The following is a 16,293-nucleotide window of genomic DNA, read 5'->3' as shown; positions in this document are numbered from 1 at the left end:
CACATCTAAACAAGCAGTCTAGAGGTACAACACAGCCTGGACTCAAATCTAATCATCTTTTGTTGATCTAGTCTGCCTCCAGAGGGCCCAAGGAGAGATTAAATATCACCAGTTGGAAGTTGGACCTGACTGGACTGAGTTGCAAGACCTTTGGAGAACTTGATAGTGAAATATGTTTTGTGACAGCATCAAGGCTCCCAATCACAAGGTGTTCATTGAAACAGCATTTTCCATTTGCACAAAACTAGAGGCTGAAAACTGACCTAATATGAAAGTCAGGACAGAACATGAAAAAACCCCAAAGATTATGCTGCCTTTTAATAAAACTGACAGTAATTACAATTAATGTGATGAATTTATTTCACTGATGCTTAAAGAATCCTGTACTGGGTTTGCAAAGAGCCAGAAGGCACAAAAAGTTAAAGAATACTTTTATTCAGCTTTCAGCTTTCACAGTTCTAAACAGTAAGCATAATTAACAATTCACCAACAGTATCAGAGAACATAGTCCTGGTATCAGTAAAATGTCTACTGTATAAGGCACTGGTAGTGGGAAGGAAAAAAGACGTAACATGGATTGCTCTTTCTTAATTGGAATTTGAATCTATTATGAATATGTGCTTGCTATTCAACACTTAGAAACCCACAAGCTACATTCACAAACAAATGTTTAGACAAGTTCGGTGATTACCGAGACAGGAATCAGTGGCTCCCCTACTTCAACTCTAGAGCAAGTACTGCTTTTCTTTGGAGTGGAATAAATTTTTAACCTACTAAAAGGAACCAAAACATGAATTACTTCAACAGTATGGCTTTAAGACCCTGTATTTGGTTACAATATAGCAAGCCAAGTTAAATAACAGCATACAAGTGCCATATACAGTCATTTTAAAAGAAGCAGTTTTATAGTATAAAAATTAGATTAGAACATACTAAAGCCAGTTTTTTTTACAAACATTTTTACAAAAATGAATTACTAAAAAAAATTCAAGAATGTTTTAAATATGAATCACACTTTACATGTTGTATACATAAAATTACTTATCTTGATGATATAAATTAGGGATACTACAAAATTTTTAAAGCTGGCATTCATATGCTACTGAAATGCACACATCAGAAATACTGATGTATGCATTTCAGAAATACTGAAATGTTAGTTCTGCTAAAATCCTTAAGAGTCACTTTTATGTTTGCCAAATTGATGCATGGTGACTTGGGTTTCTAAAAGAGCCACAGTGACCTCCCGTGGCCACCTCAGAGATCCCTATCCTTAACCTTCTTTTCCATTTTGTACATGACGTTCCACACAAATGCCAATGCCAATAAACTTATAAGGTACAACAGTGGTTTCATGCCTGGTCCAGCTACTCCAGCAAAGGACAGTATTTCTATCAGAAATGAGCATAAGGAGCACAACCTTCACACAATCTAGCTCCTGGTCACAGAAAAAAAGTGAAGTGTCCTCCATGATTTATGAAGAAACTGTTCCAGAACCTTTTAGAGAACTGTTTTCTGTAAGACAGTGAGAGATGATGTTGAATAGATGTTCAACTCTTATTCAGTATTAGGTTCCCAAATACATAAATTCAGCTTTTGAGAAAGCAAAGGAACAGAATGTAAATTGATGCTGCCTGAACCAAGTCCAAAGCAGAACACAGGTAAAGTTGTACAAGATTCTTAAATGTGAGTCAAGTTCATTGGTATACAAAGCCCAAAATCATTCTAAAAAGTAAGCAAGTGGAGGAAAAGAATGCAAAAGTCATTTAAGTGCCTTCTTCCATTGTTCTGAAGGGATGCAACCAGCAGGAACAAAACAGTGTCTTCCTATGTCATGAAAAGATGAACAACATGAAAACAAAACAAAAGTCACAGTAGTGACTGTCTCTCAGCTGTAGAACAGTAATTAACACTTACATTCTTCTACTGCTTATAAATCCTCTCTGTTATATCCAACTTTTTTCCCATTGCTTGACTCTTCTGTGTTTGGTGCCAACCATGTGAAATACACCTTCACTGGATCAATATTCCAATGCTTGTGAAATGATACTGGAATTTGGTGGGAAAGGTAGTCTTTTGGGTAGTCCATTGGCCTTGCCTAAGATGGAAGAATAAAGCAAAAGCACCAGTATTAATGATCAGTAATAATTTTAAAAAGATATCACTGCTCAATGGCCCCTGTGACACAACAATGTGGCGCTGACAAAATACACGAGATGGTAACAAAGGGGTTTTTACATCATTCTATTAAATCAATTGACACACCATTAGATTAAATCCTCAACTCACATGGCAGTCATCATGCAGGAATGAAGTACACTGACACTAAATATGCCCTGTTTCTCAGGATGAAATGGCCACCATCTCAGAAGTCAAGTGATAAACAGTGTAGCTGGTATGAAATCTTTTTAAATATGCAGTTTTGGCTCAATTATGACAAAATTATTTTAAACTATATTCTCTTCCTCCTCTAATGAGAGTTGTCAGCACTGCCACTGTGATTGTAGGATTCTAATAAGGCCATAAGCAGCCAAAATATACAGAGTTTATGACAGGTAAAGGTTCCAAACATGGGATACATTGTGGTGCCAGAAAACTGTGTTGTTATTCTTTATCAGGCTATATCAAACCAGACAGAATTACAACACAGCTACAAGATGCAGCTGCTGTCATGATGCTCCACATATATTTCATTTTCTCTGGCAGTTCAATGACACTGATTACATCATTAAATGAAAAATTCCCACCTGCAGTGGTCCCTGGTAAAATAACTACATTTTGCCATTAGAGTTTTTGTAAGAAAAATGCATGGAAGGCAAAAATTTGTGTTTTACATCTAGGGGAAAAAAACCCCAAACAAGAAGAAAATGGAATTATTTGGATAACAAATAATTGATTTGATGCCTAAGCTGGTAAGCAAATCCATACTGCACGCTTCACCTACTTATGGTGGTATTTATGAATTCTTCATGCAGTTCTGTATACATTACAGTCATAAAATTAGGCAACAGAATTTACATGAAATCTGAGTATGTGTTGTTAGCATTTTGGGTCTTTTAATTCTGATATTTAAAACACAAAGTGCTTATTTTTAAAAATTCCACTGGAGAAAGCAAGAGGGAATCTGTATCCCTCACGGCTTTTAAGAAACACTTTGAAGAACATTTAGGCTTCAAGAACCTGAAGAATTTATTTTGGATAGAGACTGTTTTTACACATCTGAGACCAAGGATTTTTGCTGTTTGAAAATGAATCAGCTTTTTATTAAGCTATAGACAAAATTCTGGTGTTTCAATAATTCTAAAATAATGATACCTACTCTAATAACTGTAATTTTTTTGGGGCTAACTTTTGTATTTGGTGTTCTAGAAAAGTCAAATATATAGCTTTAGCCCAGATTTCTTATTTAAGACCAAAATTCTGGATGCTACTCAACATGGGAAGGTTCCTGTTCTCTTTAAGATTCTGATCATGTCAAAAACCTCTGGAACAGGTTACAGAATATATATCTACCTCAGGAAGCAGGCAGCAGGAAACCAGTAAGACTGAGCAAACACATCATAGACACTCCAAGAATGAAGATATCTTTGCTTCTGTTTCATAATCTTTGTCTCAGTACAATTTTAGATTCACATACTTCAGGGAACATCACACATCATAATATTTCAGTCAAGTCCTTAGAAAGTTCTTTTCTGATTGATGGAAAATCCAAAATTGGTTTTCTCATTTTAATTTTTTTTTTTTTGCACAATAGTGAATTTAGTAGATTAAGAACATTCAATTTTTATTCAGTGGTTTTCCCTCACAGGTTAGTTTTTGTTCAAGGGACGTTAAATTAGAATTTGCTACAAGCAACAGTAAAGATGAATTAGAAGTCAAGCGCATTTTTCTGTGTGGAAAATCAAACTGCTAGGATTTCACTTTCAAAGTGATTCAGTATCAAATGCACACTATTAAGGATTACAAAGAGGTTCTTTTTTTTCAATAAGAATAATTCTTACAATTTTGGACAATGAGTTCTGTTCTGACTCTCCTTTAATTAGGCTGGTTTGTTGTTTTGGGTTTTTTTAACAGCTGTGCAAGCAAATTTATTCAGTAACTGTTGAATTTATAATATGCATGACTTGTTTTCTTTCTATATTGAACAGAGTAAGCAATGATAAACAAAGCAGGAGAGTAAACGGATATAATTTTTTTATATGGACAAGGAATTAAAATATTGAATAGTATGTTCTTATCTTCCCATTTCTCTAAATAGTAAATGTAATCAGAAATGGAATCTTAACATAGGAAGAGCTGATCATTTAAATAAGGAACTCCCCCTCTCCATTGACAGCTGCTTTGACCTACAGAGTAATTTACTAATTCTCAAGTAGCTTATTATCCTATTCTCAGCTCATATTCAGATATGCAGGTCTTCCCAGTTTTTCAACTAGATCGACACCTCAAAAACATCAAATGCTACACCGATTTACATATTGACTTTTAAAAAAGTTGTGCAGTGTTTGGGAAAAAAAAAAATCTTTGATGCTTCTTGTTCATACCATGGAAGGATTTGGTTTACTTGGCTTACAAGGAAGAAAATCTCTATAGGCCTCAATGCACCATGCTTTCCACTGTGACACTACAGTTAGCTTGTTAAATATTGTGGGATATAGAAACAAGATTCAAATCTACTCCAGCCCTTTTCTCCCAAACTCACATGAAAATTATGTTTTGTAAGCTCTCTTTCCCATGTGCTAGCATAGAGTAATTTATTGTACTTATACCATTCTTCAGAATCCACCATAAAAGTAATAATTTAATATTTTATACCTTCACTGATGAGGTATTTCAGAATAGTAAATACTGAATCAATAGAAAAATCAGTAAGTAGAGCAGGTGGATTTATTGAAAAATTTTACACTCAGTTCTCCATTACCTGCATAAAAACGTATTGTGTTGTAGGTTTCCTCCCTCAGAGGACATATGACAAATATTCAAAGCATGTGGCTCCTAATTCTATTTCTTTTTCAAAATCCTCACCTCTGACTGCATTTCTAATTAAATGTAGTTATAGGTTAGCTAAAATATCACATAAACTAGCAAAGCATTGTAGTAATCCATGGTAAGAGAATGTTCTTATTTGATCAGTCTTGTTCTGCTGAAAATCAAGGTAAAGCAGCAGCAGCATCTTGGTTAGTGTTATTACATATTGATGGAATTTGAATATTTATGACTGTTTTATGTGTACACTTAAAAAATGAAATACATTTTTAATACTCAGAAATAGCTCTCAGACCTGATGAAAGAGAGGACTGTGTGTTATAGGGATTCCTAAGCCACTGAAACACATCCCAAGGACCATATCATCGGGTGCATCCATGCTGTAACACCGGCACTTGCTAGCAAGTAGCTTCTGAACAGCTGTTCTGCTGAAAACCATCCTGAATTAAAAAAAAAGCATATGAAATGTATAAAAACCTCTAAAGACACCAAATATCTGTAATTAGTAAATATTGCTAAATTATTAAAAACTGTATGACTGAATGTTGCCCTCTGATACAACACATTTGAAATTCAAAATTTAAGGGGTAAGAACTGACAAATAGTGCAAGAAGTATTTTCTGAAAGATAATTAATTTTTATACTGGAAACTAATTACACCAATTATACCCATTGTTGTTATTCCAACAATAATTTAGCTACAAACCATTTTTACTACAATTTAGAATTCCTCCTAAAATTGGCCTGGACTCAAAAAGGGTGTTCTCCTCTATCTTACTCAAATGTAAGGGAGAAGAATTGGGGACTTGAGACCAGCATGTGTCACTACACAGAAGGTGTGAGGTAAATTGCACACATTTGGGGAAAACATCACTGTTTCTGTTGAAACTGATTTGGGTTGTAATTTAAAATATTTGCAAAACTAAAACCAGGAACTAATGCAGATGTCAGTAGGAACTAAAATAAATTACCCTCCTCCACCAGTGATATAACTGTATCCTCCTGTTCCCAAGCCGTAGCCATACCGCTCTCCAAGGAATACTGGTTCATTTGGGTCATAGCAGCTGAGCAATTTTCGGAGCCTGAATATACTATAATATGAAAAGCCATTAAAAAAAAATCTTGAAAACATTCTTTTTGGAACAGACATTGCTACCCTCAACAGCATTCTGTTAAATAGCACAAAGATGACAGGAGAAATTCTGAAATTCTACCCAAAAAAAACTGCCCCAGAGATACAAACTGCTAAAGAGAAATTTATGATGGATAATTTACTATGAGATATGACTGTGCAATTTGGTCAAATGATGAACAAATTAGCTTGAAGTATTTTTTTAAGTATGGCAGTTTGTCAGCAAAAGTGCATCTCATCTCAAAGAAAACATGAAATGACACTTTCCGAGCAATATGATCTTTGCAAATTATCTATGAACATTTACAAATTGAAAACTGAAAAGGCAGATGTAGTTTTATGAATGTTGCATTACCCACAGTTACATCCTCTCACTGTTTCTTCTTCTGCCACATGATTTAATGTAAAGTCTTGAACCACTGTTCACGACCACATGATCCCGCACACTGCTCACTATGCCTTTTTTTGCTTATGTTGCAGTGTCAGATTTTACGAGAATGGGATCTAATTTTACAGCAAATGCAAGTTCCAAAACACCATTCTGGGCAGCTTGATAAGTGACCTGAGCTTATGGAACCTTTCTTCTGATACATTTGTCTGAGGAATACATCTTAGAAAGGTTGTTAGCAAATGACTAAACCCTACCAGCTAAACCTACACAAGGTGGTAGGTACACAAGAGGACTCACAAAATGTTGCGTATTCAGACCACATGATCACACAATAACATTGATATGCAGTTTTAACCAGGTCACAACATTGTTTTTAATATCTGTCAAAAGAATACTGATGGGAAGTGACAATGTTTTTTCTTCAAGTAATATAAAGCCACATGACTAATAAAATAGCTGTATCTCTTAAATAAAGGATAGGTGAATATTGCTAAATCTCTTATTGACAAAACAGTGGCAGCTCCTGAAATAATGCATTATATACCTTATCAGTGTGTCATCATCCACTACAACTAACCAAGGGGTTCTGGGAGAAGTATGATTCAAAAACCTTTCCAAAATGGCAAAAGTTTTCCCACAGTGACCTAAAAAGATAAATTAACAGAATATATACTTAAATAGAACAGGAATTAAATTAAAAACCACCTTTATTCCAGCTATCTGTCAAGCTGTTGAACAATACTGGACTAACTGCTACTCTTAATTTAAAGAGCTGTAAAAATGAGGAGACTATGATAGAAGCAAATGTTCTGCAAAATACTCCAAGACACTGTCACAGCATTTCAAGATTCATCAGGCAGATCCATTGCTTTTACAGAAATATTGAAATCTATTTGAATCTACTGTACTCCTCACTGGCAACTCAGGTCCTGATCACTGCCTCCAAGGAAAGGTCTGAACATTTATCACAAGATCATAAGGAAGTTCAGGAGGAAAGACACCCTTTGCGAGGAGTGCAGAAGTGAAAAACCCTTGTTCAGAATAAGCAGGACCTGAGAAACAAGAAGTTTCAGACTTCTATTGAGTTTTTTTTACCTCTTGGACAAACCTCATTTCAGTCTTTACTCATCACAGTTGATTGTCTAAAGTAATTACTGCTATCAATATTTAGTAAACAACCACTCAAAATAACAACATTATATTTGAAGACACTTTTAGTTAAAATATTCTGTGAGAAAATGCAGTAATTCTATGCTAAAGACATGAAGGAAGTCCTTGCTCTGGTGATTTTGTGAGACTGTGAATTTAACACAGACTGATATCTGAACATATCCAAGATTAAACCTAAGATTTTTATATTATACTCTATTTAAAAATGTGGAAGCTTCCTGGCACCACTAGAACTACTGGGCATAGCTCCCAGCTCTGATCCATGTGTGCCCAGCAGGCTTGCTGCCCCCTGAAAACTCTCACTGCTTGCTCATGTCCCACTCCACCTGTGCACACAGAAATCCCTGCCTATGCTCTCTCTGCCTCTAACAGACAAAACAAAGGGGCAGAAATAACCCAGAGGTCAGAACAACTGACCTAGTGGGCCAAATAAGGCTAACAGGCCACTCTGCCTGGACACCTGTAACTTCTATAATAATAGAAATACTATTTCAGAAATACTAGAAATAGTATTTCTATTATTATAGAAAGAAAATATCAGCCTAAGAACAATATATCAAATGAAAGAAAATAAAAATTAATTTACTCAAGGAAGTCATCATACCCATAGCCTTTTTTATATTCAAACACAAAGTAAATTGATTTAAATGCTTGTTATTTGCTATAGAAAGGTGTTTCAATCCTAACATTCAGTTTTTATGCTTAAATCAAGACCTGCAAGGCACATGGATATAATATATGAATACCAGTTTATGCTTAGTAACCACTTGGCACTGCCTGAGGTCTTTTGAAATAAATTTATGTCTTCTTCACTGTTAATGATCCTACTGAAAATCATAAATAACTGTAGAGTTATTACTCTTACCCCAAGTAATAAAACCATTTTTTTTCTCTTGGAGTCTATCAGTATACCACACTTCCATAATCTCAGTATTTGGGTTTCTGCTTAAAAGAACATGTTATCTACACAGGGGGACTCTGAATGTACTCTCCATCCATTTCCTGTGTGAAGAGCATTCTTTAGTTTAGGCTGCACATATGTGCTAGAGAAAACCAGAATTTCTACATGACATGCTTGACATGAAAAACACATATCATCCATAAAACTTCACTTATTGATTCAGTCATTTGTGCAAAACTGACAAAAACTCACCTCTGTCAGTGTTAGGTATGCCTAAATCTATAGTAGGAATGGAGATGTCTGCATAATCACTGTAGTATTCAATAAGGGCAGCTTCTCTTTCCCAGGTCTGCTTTACAACTGGTACTGCAAAACAATGATCGGCATTCAAACACAAGGAACTTGATTAAAATAGATACTTGATCCAAATATTCATGTTAACCACGTTTTGTTAGCCACATTTCTTTACATGGTTATAAAAATGCTGCTTCAAATACAGCATCATGATTCTAAATGTCCATTCTATTTTCATTCCTATAATATTTAGAGAGAAAAAAAGTTTTAAATTTTATGAAAGCCAGTCAGAACAATTTTATTTAAATTATTTTAAAATTATTAAAATATGACTATGGTTTCATGATATTATTATTAATATTAATAATTGAAAACTGTCATATTTACATTTTTCCAACCAAAGCATAACCAAAGTATGGAATTCTGCTTTTACACTTGCTATTGGACGATTCATAGAATACATCAGCACAAACACTATCAGAAATTAGTCATTCTTCCAGTATTGAAATGGCACATTTTAATCCAATTGTAAAGTCTGTAACATATTCTGAATCAGAAACAGACCAAATGTACCTTTTGAATACTTTACTGGTATTATACACATCCTATCTGACAGCAAGATCATATTAATGCTTCAGAGTGTGTCTCTGGAGACACACTCACAAGACATTTTATAACCATTCCTGTTATAAACATATAAATATTTATGTTTCATTTATAAATAAGAAGTATTTGTTTAGTGTAGTTTATAAATATCACACAATCAATTTTAATCCCATGGAGATTCTATTCAAAGGAGGATTGCTTAATGCTTCTCTAAAAAAACCACCTTTTTCTTACCAGTTTGCCATTTCACATCAGGTTTTAAAATTGATCACACAAAATTCTAATAATGATGCCATGAGTGTTTACATTACATTGAGAAGTGAATAAATGATGGGTAACACAAAAACAATGCAACCATCTGCAGGGTGTTCAGAAGAAAACCATCAGATTGAAATAATGATTTCTCTTCATTCTTAAAAATGAGGAGGTCAGGCCTGAGATGAGCAAGGACTCTGCATTCTGCTGTTACTGCTTCTCTGCTCTCTACGCTCTCTGACACCATCCAGGAGGTCTCACCAGGAGCAGGTAGTGCTTCAAATGGAGGAAATATTTCCATAACTTCCCTTTGCTGCTGTACAACCCTGATGCTTGTGAACAACTCACTATAGCCCCTTGCTAGAATCATCCATCATCTAATTTGATGCTTGTAACCTACCTAGTTGCTCACTTCCCTCTACTCTGAACACACAGAATTTACTACTCTTGATTGATCAACACTCAGTTTGATAACAGTTACCTTTTAGTGTTAAGACGGAGTAATAAGAATTCAATGCACTAATGGAAAGACTTTAATATTTTGAAAAGAAAAAAACCCACTTTTGTAGCATATTGCAATGGCCCATACTACTTTTAAAAGTTCTTAAAAAGCATTCTCATTTCTTCATAAAAAATCAAAAAATGAATTATGTACAAAAAATGTATGGGCAGGAAATTAATTTCTTATTTTGTTGAAATGTTTTACTTAAAAATGTTTCTAAGCAGAACAAAACCAGAAAGGTTTCTGAAAACAAGGCTTCAGAACAGAAGAATCACAAATACACAACAGCATCCAAACTTCCCCTGGCAGAAGAGCTGCACCTGTGAAGGTCGTTTTATCTTTCTCCAAACAAGGACCTGAAACTCAGCAGGGTCCTTTAACACACAGAAATATTTGCAATTACAGACTGAGCCTCTCAATTCCTTTGGTGGAGCCCCCCCTTCTTTCTATAAATGAAGAAAAGTTTCCTGAAGCAAGGACTTGAGTCTCATCTCAGTTAAGAGCTCTAGGAAGGGGCTGCCAGCTGATGTGTCCTTGTCTTTCCCTTGTTTGTCTTGATGGAAGTGTCACCATGCAGATTAATGTCAGTTTTAAACTGAATCCCACAATACTTTGTTATTTCTGGCAAATTGTATCTTCCAAAGAAAACTACTTGAAATTTTGGACTAGATGACCATGCAAATATTTATCAATATGTATTAATACTTGTGATCACACCAAAGTTTGAATACCACTAGAGATATTTAAAGGTCAGCTCTAAGCTCTTAGTGACATTTTATTTCTGCTCTTTCTAGAACTCTGATGCATATTTTAAGTCTTGAAAATTTCTTTTATAACTACAGATGGTATGTGCAAGAAGGAGAGTTGTATCTGAAGTAAATTCTGAGGTAAAATTTAGCTGCTTTTAAAAGCACATCGATTTCCAAGCCTTAGTGCTGCATTAATGTAGTTTTTGGCATACAATAAAGAATGACTTACCAGGTAAAAAGAGCTCTCTGAAGCTGGCATCCATTAATCTTTCAAAATCTGGAGTAAGATTATCCTCTATTGCATAACACTGGAAGCTGTGAGGAAAGTTCAAGAATTTTCCTCAGTCTTCAACAGGTGTTTCTTGAAAGATGTTTATGCTATCTTTTTGAGGCCTTATGTTTCTTTCTGACTTTCTAGGGTTTTTTTTTCTTCTTCTTTTAAATTTTAATGTTAAAAAATTAACATGGATCCAGGAAGGAGAACTCTTCAGTGAACTCCAATTACAGGACAGTCAATTTTGTTTTGTCAAAAGCTACTTCAAAGATAACCTAAAAACTACGTGACTAAAACACTACAAAAGTGCTTTCATCAGATGCAGTAGCATTAAGAGAATAATTCCATAAATCTTATTATTAAAAAATCCCGCCTGTTTTTAACTAGACTTAGTTAAGAAAAGAGCTTTTACTTTCATCCTGTCATCTGACAACAGGTATGGCAAAAACCTCTCAAAATTTGGTACAACTACAACCCAATTACTTGATTTTCAAATTTTTTTGCCAATTATAATCCCTTTAAATTATGCTTATAAACAAACTAAGTCTAATGGAGAGACTATTATGCTCCTGGAGTATTAAAGAGCACAAAAAATTCAAGCAAATTCCTGGAAATAAATCTCTTCCTTAGTAACAAAATGTCTAAAAGCAAACTAGAACAGACTGGTAGGTGGCATCAAGTAGGTGGAATGTCTTCTGTTCAATAACTGGATTTGGAATTTTTCTTTCCAAGCTTTGTTGAGACTTGATCTCCCTCAACTCAGCTGAGCATTACTATGTGTTAGCAGAAGCTGAGAGTTTCTCTGTGTCTGTTTTCTGTGCCTCTGAGGAGGAAGTTAATGCTCACTGTGTGTATCTTGTTGGGCTGCACTAAGGGATTTTTGTTTGTTCTTTTTAGCATGGTGACTACAGCTGCTTGTGTAACTCTACAATTTTCACATGAACTTCCAGGTGAAATATGCTATCGTGTTTCACACACTCCTGATCTGGGCCACTGGTTGCACAAAGTACTACATATGACCAGATTTCTGGAAGGGACAGATTTTCCCATTCCAACCATTATAAAGTAGATGTGCACATGGAACAGCTAGGAGCAACATGACAGCATAAGCTGCTCAACCTTTTACTGGAGAGGAGGGCAGGACAAAAGAAAGGAGGAGATGAGGGACCTTTCAGCTTGTTCAGATTTCTAAGTCAGCCACCAAAGAGCTGCACGATTGTCACTGCTGGCACAAAGAAAAGAAGTGAAGCAATTATCTGGGGGAAACTCACTGAAGGATATTAATAGCTCCTGGATTAATTCAAATTGCAACAGTTCCAATTTAACAGCACTCCTGAGGACTCTGAACAGCAAAAAGATTCTACCTGAAAGATAAGCTGTTTATAATTCCAAAAGTTTCCTGTTTCTGAGTCAATTTTGCAAACATTTAGTCCCAAGAGCTGCAGAGACAGCATATATCAGCTTGCTTTTTAAATATTCATTTTATGAACTATATTGCAACAAACTACTACCTTGACCAGCCAACAACTTACTTCTGTCACCATGAAATTTTCGACATGTTTTTACAGCAACAAAAACATCTTCCTTATTCACTGGCTCTCCCTATATGAACAAAACAAAAAATAATCTTTTAAATGCAGGCTGTGCCTGTAGTATTTTATAGGATATGTATGTCCTTACATATAATAAAACAGGAAATAGCTTTTCATTGTATAGCCTATCAAGCAGAATAGTATTCTTGTGACACACCAGGAAGTAAATTTTTATATCTTGAAAAAAAAGACATTGATTGTTTAAAATTCCTGAAATAACATTCTTGGAAAATTTTTCCATTGATGTAGTACTCTGACAAGAACTAAAACACCTATCATTAGGAAAAGACCGTGAGTAGAAAAACTTGAACTAAGACTTATTAATCTGAAAAAGAATGTTTTCCTAATTTCTTTGAAATCAGTCACTATGAGAACACAAATTGTATCACACTTGGATAAAACAGCTTAAATGATACACACTAGAAATCTTTGAATTTCCTCAACTGTAATAAACCATTTGACCACTTTGATTTGTTATCCTTTTTGGCACCTAGAATTTTGCTCTCCTGGAAGCATGGAACACGTTCTGGCCACGAGCTACACTTAACTCATAATATAATAAATGTATTCTCCTAGAGGTGGAAGAGATGGGTTGTACTTTAAGGCACCAAATACTATATTACATTTTATCTTTAGCCTCAACAAGTTTTAGATTCCCATCTGTGGAGAAAAAACAAAAAAAGATCATCTATACTTCAGTATCTCACTGTGTAAGGAGTGTAAGGATAAATAATTTATAGATCATGCGCCAACCAAACATTGTGGTATAAAGACTGATTAAAGCATAGACAATATTAGTTGCCAGGAAATATTCTGTGCCACAGAAGTCTGAAAGCATATCCAAATTACATCCTAGATAAATGTCAGAACAAACTATTTTGTTGGGTTTTTTTTTAGTTTACTTCAAAATATTTTCTCAAGTTTTGAGATTTTTGAACTCAAGTATTACATGTTTTAGTAAGAGTTTTACTTTTACTAACCAAATGGTATTTAAAATATTGTACTTACACAAAGTGGCAGAAAATTACTGAAAGTTGTTGCACAGTGATCAACCTTATACGAATTCACATCATCTGTGCAGAACTCAGGCACTGGAGTAAGATGTGGTCCTTCCCCTTTCTGCCAAATGTACAGGGCAATCTATCAAAATTGGAAACATCTAAATCAGTAATTAAACTAAATAAAATTTTTCAGAGCATACAAAGAAACCATATTAACAAAGAATAAGAAAAGTGAAAGATGTGGGATGGTGTAGCAGATTTGTTCCTGAGTTGATTAAATAATTCATATTCTCCTGGTGGCACCATGCTCAGAGCCAGGTATTGGTTGCTGGCTCTTCCTGTCACTCCTTCCAAGTGGAAGGATAGAGAACAGTACTTGTGCTCCTGGGTCCTTTAATCTATTAGTATTAGTTCAGATTTCAGATATTGTATTAGTTCAGATTTCAGATATTCAGAATTAATATCTATCACATGAACCAACAAAGAAGCAATGCTCCTAGACAACAAAGAGTATTTGACAACTGTAACTTATCATTAATTATTTATGAAAATTCACAATGTGCTAAAATCTCCCACTGAAAAATGAAATTTCAATAGAAAGCCTTAGAATGGTGTGAAACTATTTGATTTCAGAAGCGAGGTCAGAGTGCCATTTTGGGTTGTAGCACAGGATGACACAAGGTTAATAAAACATGGAAACATATTTACAACAAGAAGACAAAAATAGTCTTAGTGCTAGTTCAGACCTAATGCTAGATGTATAAAAAATTCTGTTATTCAATTCCAGCGTTGCATAGGCATCAGGGAATATGCAGGGAATATTGTACAGTTACAAAAAGTCTACTCAACAACCTACAAATGAGCAGCAGCATGACAAAAACACTTTACCACATCTGCAAGATACGAAAGTGATATAAATGTTACAGATATAAGGAATAGGGACTTGGAAAGTAATAAGGTGACACAAACAAAAAAGAAATAACAAAAAGGATGCAGAACACAATAAAATACCAAAGACTAGAGGTGTATGTCATTAGGAGTCCCTGAAACTAAAATATTTCTTATAAACTTTAAGATTATACACAATCATAAAAAACAACAGATTATATTCTTTGATTTGTTGTCAATCTCGATTCACACAAGAAGAGCATAGACAAAAAAATTATTTAAGACAGAGAAGATGGTGATTTATAAAATAAATGAGAGGGAGTGAAACTGTCTCTAGGGAGACATGAGACTGTGCAGAAAGAGTAACTCCAGGGCTGAAGCAGGTCATCAATGGCAATAAATTTGAAATAAAACATATGCAAAGACCTGCTAACAGAATAATAAGTGGATGTAATTTTGTTGGTTGAGTGTTTAACTGTTTCTTACTAAGCAATCTGTGGCACATAAAGAAGTGGCTCTTAATGATCTTTTTTTATGACAATATGTTTAGATATTTTTTAATGCTGAGATAGACTGTCATACTGGGAATATATGAATGATTTTGTCTGAAAAATAATGTTAAAATAAAATGACATTGTGAAGCCCAAGGTTTTGCATTGAGAAAAATTAACAAGAGGAAGAAAACACCTTCCTGTCTTGTTTCTCACAGCAAAAATGAAAGCTGAGAGGGATTCAATTGTTTTTGAGAAAATGAGGGGGAATTATATAAAAGAATGGTTTTGCATAAAACCAAATTTATTTAAATATGCTACTTATCTATACTCTATAAATACACCATAGATTTATGTTGTAGATGAGGAGGTCTATGACCATTATGAGATCTGAAAAAGCAGCAGTAGTGTTATGCAAAGGTGTTTTTTTTTCTGGACCAGAACTAAAATTTATAGATGCTTTTCAGGAGTGTTAAAATAATTAAAACTACTTCAGGGTCACTCAATTTCAGGCCAAAATCTTAATCCCATTTTTCCTTCCTTCTGCTTCACATTCCTTATCTGAATCTTAATCATATTCTTATTTCAGGCCAGAAGCTTATTCCAAATTCATCCTACTTACTTCTGAACCCCTAGTTCAGAAGTTCACTTTGGGGACAGTACAAAACCCTGGACAGCACAAACACTTTTAATGCAGAAAAAATAAAAAAGGCCTCCAAAAAAGTAGCACAGAGACTCTTTTAGAGCCTCCTTCTCATGTTCCTTTCAGTCAGTTCACTCACTGTCTGAAATACCTTCTGCCAACCTTTTGAAAGTGTGGCATACCAGAGACAAAAAGAAGTCTTTCCAGACTTCCAAGCTGCAAGTTGCAGCACTGCTTGTTCACACAAAGGTAGATTCCTCAGAGTATTTAATGCAAACCCCACCATATTTATCTCTGAGAGTCTGATTCAGAAAGTGAGACTGGCTAGAATTGAGCTACTACTCACCTCAGCTTATGGTTCATGAATTGGAAGTCCCCCTCCTTCCTAACAGAAAAATCCTTAGAAGATACCTTAATA

At 34.8% G+C, this 16,293-nt stretch overlaps 1 protein-coding gene across 2 annotated transcripts in view; it reads right to left on the bottom strand.

Moving 5' to 3' along the window:
- Positions 1-414: 414 nt before the first annotated feature.
- The window catches only part of B3GLCT (beta 3-glucosyltransferase), a 46,079-nt gene continuing 30,200 nt past the window's right edge, over positions 415-16,293 (bottom strand). For both annotated transcript variants that reach the window (XM_066544885.1, XM_066544887.1), the window contains 7 exons: positions 13,861-13,992; positions 12,793-12,862; positions 8,833-8,946; positions 7,054-7,153; positions 5,958-6,077; positions 5,282-5,426; positions 415-2,098 (listed from right to left, as the gene is read on the bottom strand). In XM_066544885.1, coding sequence (XP_066400982.1) covers positions 1,931-2,098; positions 5,282-5,426; positions 5,958-6,077; positions 7,054-7,153; positions 8,833-8,946; positions 12,793-12,862; positions 13,861-13,992 — 849 coding nt within the window. In that variant the 3' untranslated portion in view covers positions 415-1,930. The remainder of the gene's footprint in view (positions 2,099-5,281; positions 5,427-5,957; positions 6,078-7,053; positions 7,154-8,832; positions 8,947-12,792; positions 12,863-13,860; positions 13,993-16,293) is intronic.

This window comes from Molothrus aeneus, chromosome 2, assembly GCF_037042795.1.
Source record: "Molothrus aeneus isolate 106 chromosome 2, BPBGC_Maene_1.0, whole genome shotgun sequence".
Lineage (NCBI taxonomy): Eukaryota > Metazoa > Chordata > Aves > Passeriformes > Icteridae > Molothrus > Molothrus aeneus.
The sequence above is the reverse complement of the archived record's forward strand: the minus strand, read 5'-3'. Positions and strand labels throughout refer to the sequence as shown.